The 15,946-nt window shown below is 42.6% G+C and overlaps 1 protein-coding gene across 1 annotated transcript in view; it reads right to left on the bottom strand.

Moving 5' to 3' along the window:
- The window catches only part of cntnap2a (contactin associated protein 2a), a 241,430-nt gene that overhangs the window by 29,708 nt on the left and 195,776 nt on the right, over positions 1–15,946 (bottom strand). The window contains exons 16-17 of the mRNA XM_040166691.2: positions 10,988–11,144; positions 9,033–9,160 (exon numbers count right to left, since the gene is read on the bottom strand). Of these exons, the coding sequence (XP_040022625.2) occupies positions 9,033–9,160; positions 10,988–11,144 (285 nt within the window). The remainder of the gene's footprint in view (positions 1–9,032; positions 9,161–10,987; positions 11,145–15,946) is intronic.

The following is a 15,946-nucleotide window of genomic DNA, read 5'->3' as shown; positions in this document are numbered from 1 at the left end:
GTGAATTCATTGCAGCAATGGTTTGATTTCAAATGGTTTTGTTCATTCTTTAAAAAAGGCTATCCATCTATTCAAGATAAAACCCTTGTATCTCATGTCCATTGCTTAATGTGGCTCATTTCAATAACGATTTCATCAAGTGAAAATTCTATTTCTGTGCAAAGGTTTTAAAGCAGCCTGTAATTTCCTGCTACTTCAATAATACTCACCAGAAAGTTGATCACATGATAACCGCAGAGAGAGACACAGACTATTGTCTTCTAAATGAGGATCTGAGAAGGCGACGAGGTTACATGAATAGAGTGCCGAGGGAACTTTGATAGCAACTTTTCGAATGACTTTTCTAAAGCGAAACCAGCGTGCCGCTAATGAAGACAAAGTAGCAGCTCGCTAAAGAGCTGCAGATGAATTATCGGACTGTGGCTGATGTAGCGACTTCTCTTCTCCTCCCGCTGCCGCGTCCCTGTCTGACTCCTGTCACTCAAGGAGGATGAAAAGTAGGGCGGAAAGAAGGGAACTTCCCACTTCGTTAAAGATGTTTATCCTTCAGGATCGTTGCTGCTTATTTTTCCTGCAGCGACTAATCAGCTTATTGAACACTCATCTTAGGACTCCTTTGCTTTCTTTTATGCTGCGCAGCACACAGCATTAATACTGCCGTGTGCGTTTGTTGTGTGAGTGCACGGCCGTAAGTGTAGATATGCACCGTGTTTGTGTGTCTCCTGGCTCAGTGCGATAAGCGCTTCCAGACGACCGTGCCGAGCTTCTCCCCTCTCCTCTTTGCCTCACATCCCGTCACCAGGGGCAAGGGCAGATAGTGTCCAGACACACACACAGAAACGACCCCCTGCTGAGGCTGCCTTTGAGATTAGTACGTTTGAAGTTGGAATACTGTTCATTTCCCAACGGGAGGTGAAGCCAATTATTGAACAGGGCTAATTGTGGACAAGAACAGGGGGAAGCCTGCAGAGGGGAAACAAATAATTAAGATGACTGTGATGTTTCTTAATAGCAAGAAGGCACGCTTAGCTGGTGATAATCTAATGCACAATCACTGACTGATTACAGAGGAATTGTTTAGAAGAATGCAACAAATACAAGGGCTCTAACGTACTATGATGATGCGATTTAATAAAAAATAACAATAATTAAGTAACAAGGTTACATAAATGAACACTGAAAAGCATGTCGACGCACATGGCTGCAAAGAATTTGCTACGCATTCTTTTGACTATCCCAGATGAATCAGCCCCCCATTATATCACAAGTACAAGCAACGTCAATGTCTCAAGTGCTCGGATATCTATTTATAATGACACATTAAGTGCATTGAGCAAGAGAGCGGGGAAAAAAAGGGTTGACAAAGACATGGAAGCAAGAAGGACACAACGAAGAAGAAATACATCCTTGAGGCGAGTCTCCAGAAGGAAGGAGGGAGAACAAGAGGAAAAGGAAGAACGTGGGAGGAGGTTAGAAAAATGGGCTCAAAAGGGATCAATGGGTTGAGATGCAAAGGAGAGAGAACTGTGGAATAAACTTGGGAACCGAATCATAAACATCCGACTGCCCCTGTGTCAGATCCACAGATCCAGCAACTGATTGGCGAGGTTCTGTTGGCACATTTATCCCTCCAATATTGACATATTTATCAAACAAATGTTTATAAAAAAAGACCAGCCACCAAAACGTCTGACTGAGACATTACACACATACAACTGGTAGTCGCAATGCATGATAACACACTTGGAAGCAAGGAAAATTCATTTTATGCAAAAATCTATTGAGCAAAGTAACACAATTCATAATATATAAACTGAGCAGCCTGCCATACCAAACGGCCTTGGTGTAATTGTGCGTTACTAAAATCTCCGGTGTAAAATCAAGCCATTTCCTTCATGTCTTCACATAAATAAAACGTAGCATGTTGTAGGACAAAACTAAAAAGCCTTTTGGGAACCACGTCCATGGTAAGCAATGAGCTCATTGAAGCACTTTTCAAATGGATTTCCAATTCAAATCTTCAATTCAGTTTTTTTCTCAACAAGCCACTTTTCTCTGTCTAATTGGCTGCCGGGTAATGCAAATGCCGGACATCACACCTCGTTATCACCTCTTCTCACTAATGCGCATGGTCTCATAGTGTGATGTACCACTGTAGGAGACGACCTGAGTATCTCTGAGGATATAAATGGCCTCTGTGGCTGAGCTGCTGTAGCGTCAACCACGTAAACCAAGATTTTGTTGATTAAACGCGCAAGACATCAAAAGTAAATCACTCACCAAAGAGCCATCCGTCAATCGGACACCCAAAGCTCAACATCTATTCAGGAATCCATAAATCAAGAGCGGAACTGCAGCGGAAGGTGCTCAGCGAAACAAATTTGTCTACACTTCATCACTAGCTTTCGATCTTTACGGATAAAAGTTGCTTTACACGCATGTTGTGGACATCCTTTGGACACGTCAACTCATTTGACTGAAACGTGGTGTTGCCGTGAAAACAGCTGCTGACCTCTGGAATAGGCCGCAGGGACTCTTCAAGCCCACTGAACCGTAGGGCCTGACATGATGTGAGATACAGTCCGGGGGTGAAGTCCGGCTCTGGAAGCCAACTAGATGATTCATCTGCTCCTGCTTGACCGGACGGGTTATGTGTCAGTACCAGCAGAACGTAAGGGGGACTAACTGCACCGTCTCGTGTCATTAACAAGGACATTGTCAGGCGCACACACACACACACACACACACACACACACACACACACAAGCCACATTCAAACATTAAATACATGCTTATCAATGTACATCGTTGGCTGCAGGAAGAATAGGCTACTTTCACTGCCACATTGGCTCATATCAACAACCTCATCCTCACACACGCACTGCAGGAGAACAGCACACACAGCGTCACGCGTCTTACCGATGTAGATTGTGACATTGAGGATCGAGACTTCTTCAGCACTTATTAGTCAGTTTGCTGGATCAAACACAAGCTGTGCAATCTCATTTCACTTTCCACTTCCCACTTATTCTGCTACAGGTGCAAAGCGCGTGGGCGGGTGCATCGGCGTGGAGATAATCAGAGGACTAAGAATAGTGTCTTCTAACACGGGAGGCGGCAGCTCCGATCTTGGAATGTGACATCTCTGTGCCCCCCCCCCCCCCCCCCCCCCACGGCTCAGATATTATCGTTCATAACACAACACACACTCGTTTGGAAACTTGTGAAACTGTGGCACGTCACGCTTGTACTTATTCTACAGTTGCAGAGTTGCAACTGTATTTCGTCTTATCTACAGTTAATTGAACTCTGAGGCGTTTAATTTGATGGTCTGTGTGTTGACTGTAAAAACAACATATGGAACTTCAGGTAATTAGTTTGGTGTCTGCAAGATCGGCACAAAGCCTTCATCAATCTCACTTTCTAATTAAGTATCTCGTCGTACATTTTTAGCACTAAACCTTCACGGAGAGATGAGAAAAAAAAGTATATCAAAGTTTATCAAATATCTGTCATTTGATTCTTTAAAGTATCTCTAGTGTATAAATAATCCTTAAAGAAAGGAATGCACGTACGCTTTCTTTTTTTATGGATGCAATGCAATCAAAAACTTCTGGACTGTAAATTGCTTTGGTTACACACGTACAAACATAATACGATGTTCTTGTGTTAATGTAAAACATTATCATGTCATCATGAAAATGCCTCATAACCAACCCAAAATGTAAAAATAATAATTGTATGTATATTACATCCGTAATACCTCATTTCTGCTGCAGTATAGGAAATACGTCAAAGTGTAATACTTGCCTAAATGGTTTTTAGGGGGATTTTAAATCAGTTTAGACCTACAATTCACAATGAATACATATATTCAGACTTCATTCAAAGACAGAAGTAATGAGCCCACACTTTGAGGGTCTGCACCAGCAGATACTTCAATGTCTTTAAAAGCAGAGCATATGAACAGCGACAAACGGGTAGAGACAGATTAATTTGTTTTCAACTATCATAGGTGACCCTTGTGAGCTATTATTTGTGGTCAGTCATGAGGCAACGCACGTCTCAGACCTAGTCGCATTGTATTAACATAATGGAACACATTCTGCTTTGCATCAATCGCAGTCATTATTTTTTTCATTCCCATCTATTTAAATGTCCAAACCCTTTTAACATCTATAAATGGGACTAATTCCTCTGTCTGCCTGAGCTTCCAATAAACCAGCCATGGAAATGGGCTTCATTAATGCACAGGCACGTATCTGCGCGCGCGCGCGCGCACACACACACACACACACACACACACACACACACACACACACACACACACACACAGTGCCTCCTTTCTAAAGATCTCCCTGACTGCTCAAAACATTAGTCATTTGCCTATGAAAGCTCATTATATGCCAGCCAATCATCATTGCTCTTACTGAGACAGAGCTCCACGCTCAGTATGAGGAGCATCAATCATACACGGAGTACCAATTCACTTGTGAAATTTTTAATACATGTTTAATATGCTTTAATGGGCCAGTGTATGATGTATGCTCCGTGTTTTCGGTGTCCAAGCTACAACTATTTGAAACGTACCTCAAAGTCATTTTCATTTTAAAGTTAGTTTGTTCATTTGGTCGCTCGATAGAAAAGAGGATTAACTCCCTCTTTGTCTCCACTTACACTCCGTAGTTGCGGAAGTCCTGAAACTACAAGCAGGACTACAAAAGGAGATAACAAAGGAAGCATGTTGCTTAGATACTTCATTTCACATAGTGAGGAGCCAAAAGGGTAAAGTTCTACACACTTGACTGGACTTAAATTCTTCCATATCTCAAAGTTGTTGATTCTCCTCTATGAGTTTATTCAAACCTCAGGTGGTAACTCGGCTTCCAGGTGAGAAAAGATCTATCTTCTGTAATAGTGTTTTCCCACACTGCCACACGATGGACCCGCGCACACAAACAGATGTGCTGTCATGGGTCATTAAATCATGGCTTGTTGGCGTGTTGGCAGCTCTCAGATGGACGGACGTTAGCGAGAGTGGACCCCGGATCGTCGACAAAAGGGGCCGTGATGAGTGCGACACCGGTGAGAAGTGAGGGGGCAGGTGTTCTCCGTCACGTTCTGCACCACCGCCGCTTCCCGTCTCCTCGAGGACTTCCGAGACCGAGGGAGCGGAAAGATCCGTCCATTAGAGTGAACCATAACGGAGGTCATGCTATATAAGCCAGTTCCACTGCCCTCTCTGCAGCACACGGACAAGCTGCTCCCCGCATGGAGCGCAAGACGAAAAGCATCGAGCAGTAAAAGCACTTAACCCCGACTGAACCGCTGAAGTTCTTGCATAGAGACGGATGGATGCAGTGTCGGGGTGGCCCGAGCGAGGTCACCGCAAAGCTGCCAGCGACTTGAGGTTCATCCAGAGGGCGGTTAGCTCGCACGCTCTCTTAGCTGAGGTCAGTGCAAGCAGCAGAGCCATCTGAAATGACAACTGTGGGGGGAAATGCATCAAAGGCTCCTTCACCGAGGAGCCGAAAGACACAGTGGCGGCTCGCACTGCCGGGGAGGAGGCACCTTCGTCACGGGGCACGGGCAAAGAACGGACCCTCGCCCCAAGAGGCATGAGTCCTGACCGAAGGGTTTTTACGCTTATGCAAATTGTCGGCGGGGCGAATGCATTGGAGGAGAGCGTGAGAGCGTTGATTACACTCGTGCTGGCAACCATAGCCAAAGCCTCCGCCGATGGTGGAGCAGGCACGGAGGCGTTTATGATCAATGGGCTGTTATTCTCCGAGACATGTGCGCACCAAAATGTACTGTGGAAAATCAAAAAGACTACAAGTGTACCCGGCGAAAAGCCATAAAACGCAAATCCAGAAATATGGAGGAGGAATTGTAATTATTTGTAAACTGAGATTTCATGTTCTTGGAATACTTTTTTTGGCTCTTTACAAGCCCAACTAAGAAACAAGTAGTACATGCATTAAAAAAAAGGTTGAATATTCGGATAACTCTTTTTCTAAATCATCTAAATGGAAATATCATGTATATGGTGCTTCAATCAGTGAACTATTTGGGAGAGGCGTGTGATTGCACAACCAATCCGCCGGCCGTGATTAGACCATCTTCCGGCGCCTTCTCGGGCTGCCTTCACTACGGCAAGTATAAACAAAGCTTTACGCAGTCCAGTCGGGTCGGAATTGTGGTATTTTTATACTTTGCAGGAGGAATTTATCAGAATTCAGCACTGCGTGAGTGCAGAATGCACTTATCTGCACTTACACTCCACTGGGATTTCATACCTCCGCTCTATTATTGCCTTTTGTAAGAAAAATGAGCAGTCAATAGATAATATATGAAGCATTATTATCCAACTGATCATGCTGCCATGAACTAAATATTAAATCCATGTTTGCGTTTTCCTCTCCACAGGATATTACTTTTCCCAAAACCTCTCTGGCACTTTGTAACATCACACAGCAGATACCGACATTACTTCCCCCACTATGCCGTTTTAATCTATTTCGTCACAAGAGATAAAAAATAAATAAATAAAAAAACACAGCGAATGATGGAGGTACACGCAATCTCAAAAGACAAAAACCCTTCTACGAAGAATTCACTCAACTCAATCTTGAATCCTCTCAGAGGACAATGTGTTTTTTTGATGCTGCTTTCACGGCCGTAGCTGTGAAGAACACACTACGTTTCCACTTACTGTAATTGTAGTGTACTTTTTTTTCCCAGGACACAATCCATGGGATGATTAAAAAATAAAGACGCTGGATGCATATTAAACGTACAAATGGGCTTCCAGGCTCCTGCCCGCCTCTAAAGAACAGGTTGTACTAACACATGACGGCCGTGCAGCATTGCGTTGAATACGCCATACAGGGAGAACCAGGAGGTGGGAATGTGGTGGGGAAAATGTCGGTTTCTAGTATCTTGCACAACGTTTGCAATTGTTTTGATGTGTTTCCCAACCGTGGTGCTGAACATCCCCTCCTTAATGGGAACTATGGTTGCGTGTGTTTACATCGTTGGGATGAGGTTGCCATAATCCTTTGGACTTTTAATGGGTTTTTTTAAAGGTTACAATCAGATGACTTTCCTGAAAAAGTTCCCTTTCACCAAGTATGAGAGATGCATCCGGGTGGGATGCACTCAATTCATGCCGAGAAACACCGTGCGCACCGCACGACTGACACGCCGCAGGTCAGAACAAAGGGAAACAGCACAGCACTCGAGCGTTAGGAGTGAGGACTGATGTGTGTGAGCCTTCCAGTTGGCCCAAAGTCCCACAGCGAGCAGTGCGCCAACACTGATTAGAGGAAAAGACAGGTATAGACACAGAAAGCATTAAGGGTGTTGGTGTGTGTGTGTGTGTGTTTTTTTTGCAGGACCTGATATCTGACAGTTCGCCTGAAAAACAACCAAAGCTACAAGACGAAAAAAGAATAAAAGGATGAGGATGAGAGCGGCGTTCAGATGGATGGTCTCTGGAAAGAGTTCAGATAAAAACACACTTCTGAAAAAAGTGCTGAAAGTCAATTAAAGCAGATTTTTTGAATAACCAGCACGATTTGAGTATGAAGAATTTTCAAATTCAAGTGCCACTGAATGAAAAAATGCACATTAGTCTCTATTTTTCTCTATTTCTCTCTCAAATTAGTCAAAACCCAGTTCAAACCACAAGCTAAATCTAAAAAGAGGTTGATCCAAAAAAACAATGTTTACCCTTTAATTCTGTTTGTAGTTTTGGTTTAGTTTCTACATATACTGGCCTTTGATTACGTGTAATACTTTAAAATGAACGTATTCATACTGTTAACGAAGGCTGTATATGCACATTATCCTGCCTTTGTCAGTAATGCTAGTAGGACATTTTCCAATCGGCTTCACACTCATCAGCAGGTATCTGCCATTCAGCTCAGGTCAACCCTACGTGAATGCCGTGATATTCTCTCCCCCCTTCACACTTCATCAGAACCACAAGACTCCGGATCAATTACAAACCCCTCATATCACTGCGCAACCAGACTATAAACTGAAAACTGTGAGGTGGCACCAATGTACTGCTTTGAATTAGCTTTGAAAAAGCTATTCCAACTCAAAACTTTTTTGTTTAATTACAAAAGGGTCCCGCCTGTTCAATTCATCAATTAATGTTCTTTTTTACGAGACACCAGACCACCAGTAAATTGTTACAACGCCATAAAAAATACCTGTTCAGCCAGTCTGGTTTTAAGGGAGACTCCCTGCATGCAAATAAGTTCTCCCGATGATCACAAATGACCTTCTTTGGACAAAAGATATATATCCCTTTTGGAGAATGTGGTCTTGTTCTTTTAGGGCTTTGTGTTCCATTGTCCATGCAGTGCTGCTTGACCTATTTAGCAATGTGTTGGCATTTCACATGCAACACTTACACGGTTCAATAGACATCAGAGAGCAATCCGTATCTTAATAGGTAAAACGATCTTATCTTCTGCATTTTGGTACAGACCAGTGACCTTTGTGATAAGCACCAACTCATTTTCTCTATGAGTAATTCCTTGTACTTACGCAGGGAAAAACGGTCACATTAAGAGGAACGTTAAAGTCTGATCGAGCACAATAACCTGTTTGTCCAGGAATTTTCTCCAAATTACAAAAGGTCATGAGCTCCCTGTGACAACGGGGGAATTAAATTTTAAAGCTGTATTATAGAGACTGGAGGTGATCTCTCGATACCACCTTTGATGAGCCGTTGAAAAAGGTGATGCAGTCCTGATCCCGAGACTACGACCTGCAGAGAATTATTCTAACACTGAAACCAATCGTCTAAGCAGCTGCCATCAAGCCACATGTTTCCCCTGAAATAAGCCCCTGCAGCTGCAGCTGTCCTGCCTCATTTAAAGGACCTGCAGCTAATCCAGAGTGCTCACACAGGTCTACTAGTCTCAGTAAAATGCTAAAGATTGCTGCTGAATGCTTCATCATGAACTACATCTCCATAATAAATCCAGTGTGCATCCATAAAGAAAAGCACTCACTATCTCCTTGGCAACGCAGCGGTCCGACAGTCAGCTTGGCTTCAGAGCCCGGTCTGTTGGTGTCACCCACGGCAACCTGGCTGACTGGCAGGTGTTCCTTATATGTCAGCGGGCCAGAATCCTCTCTCCTGTCAGACGAGTAGGAAGAAACAGGCAGACAGTGGGATGAGGAAAGAAATCAGATAAACAACGTTGAGTTTTTTTTTTTGTGCATTTGTGATTTTATCATCCAAACCCTAAGAGAACAAAATATGAGCAATATAATGAACAAAATAGTACATACATTAAAAAAAACAATTGTTGCAGCCAATATGGATGAGGATTGGGTGGAGAGATGGAGAGTTAAGGAATAAGGAACTTTGGCTTTTGTCTTGGTCTTATTAGTCCATTGATAATGCAACAACGATACAACAAACATAAACACGTGTTCAAGTGCCCTTAATTTGTAACATTAGTATTTGAAATGTTGTTGCTGTTGATTTCGGTTCTGAAAGAATACAGTAACATCTCATTTGTGGCTTTGTGCATGCATATGTGTCTGTATGTGCATGTGTGTCGGTGTGTGCTGCCAAATTATGGTAATGAGTGGAAATATAGTTTCATGGGTAATATTTCATAAACTCACTCAGCCAAACAATGCAATATTAATGCATACATCATTAATGGAGTAAGATTTATTTGCAAAACAATCAGTTTTAGCGATGGGGGGGGGAGACGTGAAAGTAAATGATTTCTTTTCTTCTTGTTAACTCTCAATTACTCACAGACGAACATACAGTAGGTTCACACATGCACACACACGCACAAAGCAATGCAATTGGTTTAATGAGAATATCCATCAGCTGGCTAAAGGAGCTTTGAAACACAAACTGTTTGTTCTGCAGGCAAACAACCCTCTTGAATAAATACATCAATGATGATGGCATTCATCAGTCAGTTTTAAGTTAGACACCTAATCAGACTGTCCAGCTGATTAATGCAACATTAACATTAGCGGTGGGCACAATTTATGCTGAAGCGCAGTGAAATTGTCCCGTCAAAACATTTCTATGGGTAAGGCAGGTTCACTTGTCAAGTTCAATTGATATATCACTATAGTTAAGAGTTTCTATCAACTGCAGTCTAGGGGTTATGGAGGGATTCATAACCCAGACACCACTTACCGACTATAAATATCATAATTGATAGTTTATTTCCGTTACATTTAATGGTGGTGAATTTGTAATTTTCTGCTCCTTGGTTGACACGAGTAGACACAAGCTACTTCTTTTTTTGTGGGGTTTTAGTTGGCGGCATTCATGTGTGGAGTGGATTTAATCAGCTGTAGCGAGCAATCTTTAAACTTTAATTCACATTAGCTCTCTGAGCTGGTTAAAACAATTCTTAGTCTCTCAGGCTGACTTGATGAATACAGTGTGCTGGATGTGCCCTTCATGGCATTCTTCTAAAGCAAAAAGGCTGAAGCTAGATGTCCCGGGTAAAATGTTAATAATCCACATCATGAAAATGACAAAGTCTTACTGTTCTTGCATTGCAACGTAGCGTTAGTTAGACACTGGTATGAAGTTACGTTATTATTAAAAAACACCATATGTAACGTAGCATCTGTAACAAAGCACAGGCGTTTAGCAGTTAAACAGTAGATCCTGTAAAAACCCAAACGTACTGCAGTGGCCGAGCAACTGAATGGGGAAAGGATACAAAACTGATGTATTTCATCACAGCTCATCACTTAGTTTTTTACTTAAGAGAAACCTGCTTGAGGGTGCAGTCACTGTTGGAGCAGAATGTACAGCAAAATGATGTAAAGAACAGATGTGCTGACTCGGCTGTATGAATGTCCCAGCATCACCCGCCATGCTCCGCTGCAGTTTGGGGCGAACTGGGAGTGGCCGGAAAACAATTAATGAATAAAAACCATAACCGTTGTTTGTGTTCCCGTTGCGCTGACGTACCATTGTTTGCTGTCAGCATCGCAGTTGCAGTCGTACTTGGGGTCCGTGCAGTTCCTTTCGATGCCACAGGCGCACTTCTGGATGCCGGGCCCCGAGCCCCCCCAGTAGAAGTGCTTCTCGCTGCCCCGGCCAACCCACCATGTGTACGGGGTCCCATCTGGGGTGAAAAAAAAAATACACACACAAAATCAGCTACGTTGAAGTTCCTTTCAAAAAAAAAGAAAACTGGTTCCCGGGTTGAATACAACGACGTTCACCGTGTATCTCGCAGTTAATAGCACAACGCAAACTCTCGCAAAGGCAATCAAGTTGTGCCACAATCTGTCCAATCTCCTTCCCGTTGCAAGTGAGTCATTGTTAAATCATTCGCCGGTTGAGGCTTTTGTCGCATTAATGTGATTTATATTGACAGCAAGCAGCTGCATGTTGAACGTAATTCATTTGCTCGACATGTTTTACACAGCTCGATGGTAAATGCCCCTCAGACAGACAGGCCCACTCTGTCATACATCACACCTGTGACTTCAGAGATCTACTTAAGCACTGATTCAGGGCCCTGTTTACATTATCTTTTGCGTTATCACGCGCAATCTGTGTGCTTACATGAACACCAGCGACAGCGTAGGCCCTTCTGAGCGCATCTGTCGACAAGAAAACCTTGTTTGTGCGCCCGTGTGCGTGCGTGTTTTAATGAGTGGATAAAAGGTGAAGGATCGCTGCTTCTCAATAAGAAATGTAATATCGTTTTCTTTGCTCTTAGATGATGTAATTCTGGCACGCGACAGTAACCAGGCAGAGAGATAGGTGCGGATATTTTGGTGAATGGAAAATACATCAAAATAACTGCAAGAGGGAGTGAAACAATATTACATTTTTCACTTTATCCCGGGAAAAATAAGCTGCACCGTCAATATCGCTTTGTCAAACGCTTTCAGAGACAATGAAATCTCCCGAGCTGCACTTTTCATAGGCGGGGATTGAAGCTGACTTTTGATGCAGCACAATTGCATTGGGAGATGTGATATATACTGTGCTGTATTATTGCACATTTTTATTCTCTGAACTGGGGCTAAACATTAAGAGGAAGCTATGGTTGTAGTGTGTTTATATATATTCTATGTGCGCGTGTGTGTGTTGGCCTTGGTGACCTGTGGGTTTATTGTCCTCATAAAAAGAATTAGCTTCATCTCTCTTCAGGCCACTGTTCAGACGAGCCACCACCAAAAGGATTAACACTGTCTGCTCAGGAGACTTTACAACCCAACAACAACAATCTCAATTTGGGTGGACACGTGTGTGTGTGTGTGTGTGTTTGTGTGTCTATGCTTTTGCACTTATATACAAGAGAGAATCCCGTTTAAAACTAAGACCTTCACAGATAGGTCAGCAAGGTCCCTAACCTCAGCCAACCAAGCTAAGCCCCGTCCATCCCAGACGCCATGCATCTTACCCCCCAACCCAATTAGTGAGTGTCATCGTCCTTGAAGCTGATCTACCGAGTCTACTTTTCAAAGTAAACGGCAAGTCGGTGCAGCAACGTTGCCTAAAACAAGCACATTTTTATTAAAGCAAAGCTCATCAAGCATCAAAAGATGCAACTTGAAAAGCCTCCTTTTGCCGGCACCAACACTAAATAGTGTTGATATATTAAAAAAAACAATAAATACCAGACTCTCCGGCACTAAGAATGACGTTTTAAATGGGGCTACATCGGTGTGGTCAGATTTGTGATGGGGGTTCAGCAAAAGAAACCCTTTTCTCCGTCTTGGAAAGTGTGCGACAGTGAGTAAGCCCCCCCTCCCCCTAGTCTCTCTCTCGCTGCCTGGCCTCTCACCAACTTGTCCATGTCACCATACAGATTTGGCTCTTCTCAGCTTATAAAACCATTGGTAGCATAAAGAATACAATTGTTTCCAAATAAAAAGTGAATCTGGATCCTCATCATAACCCATTTCTTTGTCAGAACGAGTAATGGGAGAAGACGGAGCAGATTAGAGGGGAAGTGTTGCGGGCGTAGCAGCGGGGCATCAGCTGGAATGGGAGCCGGATGTATTGTGCCAGTTTAAGTCTCCCGTGTGAGTCAGTTCAAGCGCTGCCAAAACAAACAACCGGGGGAGGGGAACGACAACGTGGATGGATGGATGGAGATACGAGGGGCGAGAGACGGCATCATACTGGCAGAGAGTTCACATGGACAAGATGGGGCTCAGCAGGCTAATTATCAACAGCCCCACTAGAATAAGATTAGTTTTGAGTTTTTTTTTTTAATGCTACTTTCATGAGACAAATACAAAAGCAGAATTTCCGCTTTGAATATTCAAAGAGTCTTGGGGGGGAGGGGAAGAAACAAACATGTGAAAGAGCAATGGATTAACTAGTATAAAACAGACAAATGTTTGTCGAGTGGAAGCAGGGAAAGAGACAGATGCACGGCCTGTCTTGGGAATTGAACACACTCTAACAAATTTCACAGTAAATTAACGGCATTTTACTGGCAGCAAGGACGCCAGGAATTTAACGTTATTTTACGGTATAATACCGTAAATGGTTTTTACACTGTGTAACCGTAGAATGGATTACTGTATATTACCGTAAACTTGAACAATTTTACTGTGAATTAACTGCAATTTACTGGCAGTCAACGCTAGTAACTTACTGTTTCATTTACAGTGTCCTGCCGTAATTTACGGTATGTTGTCATATATTGGATTACAGTTTCTTACCATACGATTACTGTTTTTGTTTTATAAATACCACAATGTTACCGTTAACTTTTAACCGTATACTTATAGTATAGTAATTATATATGTATACTTGCATTTAATTCCCCACAAATTAAAGAAAGACAACCAAACTAATTTTGGTCATAGTGGTTGGAGTTTATTAGATGCCTTTAAGACAAGAATCTTCGGCATTTGTAACCAAGATCAAAACATAAAATATGCCGCATGTATCCAATATAAAAAAAATGAATCATAAAATCATCAGGAACAAGGTAAACTAACTGCAACAATACGCTATGGAACACTTTCAATTGACTTCAGCTAACGGCTGGCGTCCTTAATCCAGTGCCTTTGTAAAACAAACCAAAATAAAATATTTAGAAACACCGTCATTGGTAAAATATTAAAATTACAAAGTTGAGGAAGACAACAAGATGCAAGGAAGGAGAAGGTAATCATGCTAGGAAAATAACATAACGTTACTTGGAGAGACGAGGAAATGACAAAGTCCTCCGATGTTGAACTGCACTGGTGTTCTGGATGAACTGAGATTACGAGTCTGACGTCACGTTCAGGAGCAGTCGGTCACGATTAACACTCAAATGACTTTTAGGCAATGAACACTTTGAATAATACAAATATTTATAATCTTTACATTCCAGCCACTGAAACGACAGCGAAGGTGGCGCATGGGATAGGGAGGGTTTGCAGCACAAGGTTGACGGTTCGAATCCTGACTGCTCCCTGTGCCAAGTTGAAGTGTCACTGAGCGACACCTAACCCCCAATTACTCCACATAAAATTATGTCAAACCATGGGAATTTTGGATAAAAGTGACAGCTGCATGTATAGTAATGTCCTGTAAGTCAAAGTCATCATCGTATCTCATGAGATACTATATCATTATGATGACTTACAGGACCTGTTTTTCAGTGGCTGACATGGGCTTACATTAACCTACTGCACTTGTATGTGTATTTCCAACACTTCATAAAATATATGTAACATGCAGTTGAATTACGGGAGTCTGCTATTATTGTAAATTGACAGCTTTAACTGTTTATTCATGACATTGGCCGTTAATTTACAAGCAAGGGATGGAAATTTAACTGTATGTTACAGTTATTATGACATACTGTAAGATACCGTTAGAAATGCACCGTAAATTTACAGCAATTTGTTACAGTGCACTCCTCCATTGCACCCATAACTAGAATAAAGGATCATCCCGCTACATTTGCATACTTTTGAAAATCACTGTTACTCTTAGTTAGTTACCTGATGAGATCTGTGGAAAACACAGAAAGAAACGTACGACGCCCAATATTGTTTGGCAATGTACTGTGTTAGTTGTGATTGTGTAAGTATCCTGCACCATATATTATGGAGATTTGGTTTAGATACTCTGGCTAATCTTCCGTCTGTCTGCCCCTCGTGTTTGCATTGTGGGCCGTTCAGGTACTTCTATCTCCAGGTCTCGGCTACTTCTACACAAAACAATATTGGATGAATACACCACCAAGCTCAGATTTGTCTGTACCATCTTTGTAATCTTAGCACTAACATCCGTCCTCATCCCCCTCTTTGCTCTGTTGCAGCTAAATCCCCGCCCCAACAAACATGTTAAATGGTAACAGGAGAGGAGGAAACCGACACGGCGGTCCTCAGGGACAGCCACACAAAACAACTCATTGTCATGGTTTTATCTATCCGTCACTTCAGCATCACACCTACAGACAGCGTTGTCTATTCATCTCCTCTTATCCAAGGAGGTTAATATCTACATCTTCATCGCGTCTGCTGTGTTTTCAATAGAAACTCGTGGTCCCCACAGCGAAGACAGATGGGGCAGGAGAGAGAGCGCAGCGCGGAGATCGTAAGGCTGTGTGGCATCGGAGGAATGACGGGGGGGAAAAAGCAACACAGCAGGGAAAAATAAGATAGAAAGAGCAGGATCGCTGTCTTTGAATGGGAGGATAAGGGACCTCGCAGTTTTATCTTTCTTTGGTAACCATTGATGCTTTAGCATTGCAATAAGATTAAAATGGTGCCCAGAATACTCATTAATGTTTACAACAGGCTTTTGCTCTGCCAAATGTGCTTCTTACTAGATGCTTCTACTCGGCCTGACCGAGCTGAGTGGAGCATGTGTGCCTTTAGGCCTTGCAAAATACCAGAAAAATACCAATAAAAATGCACAAAGAAGCATGCGCCAACTCATCAGGTTCTCCATATT

Source organism: Gasterosteus aculeatus, chromosome 21, assembly GCF_964276395.1.
Source record: "Gasterosteus aculeatus chromosome 21, fGasAcu3.hap1.1, whole genome shotgun sequence".
NCBI lineage: Eukaryota > Metazoa > Chordata > Actinopteri > Perciformes > Gasterosteidae > Gasterosteus > Gasterosteus aculeatus.
The sequence above is the reverse complement of the archived record's forward strand: the minus strand, read 5'-3'. Positions and strand labels throughout refer to the sequence as shown.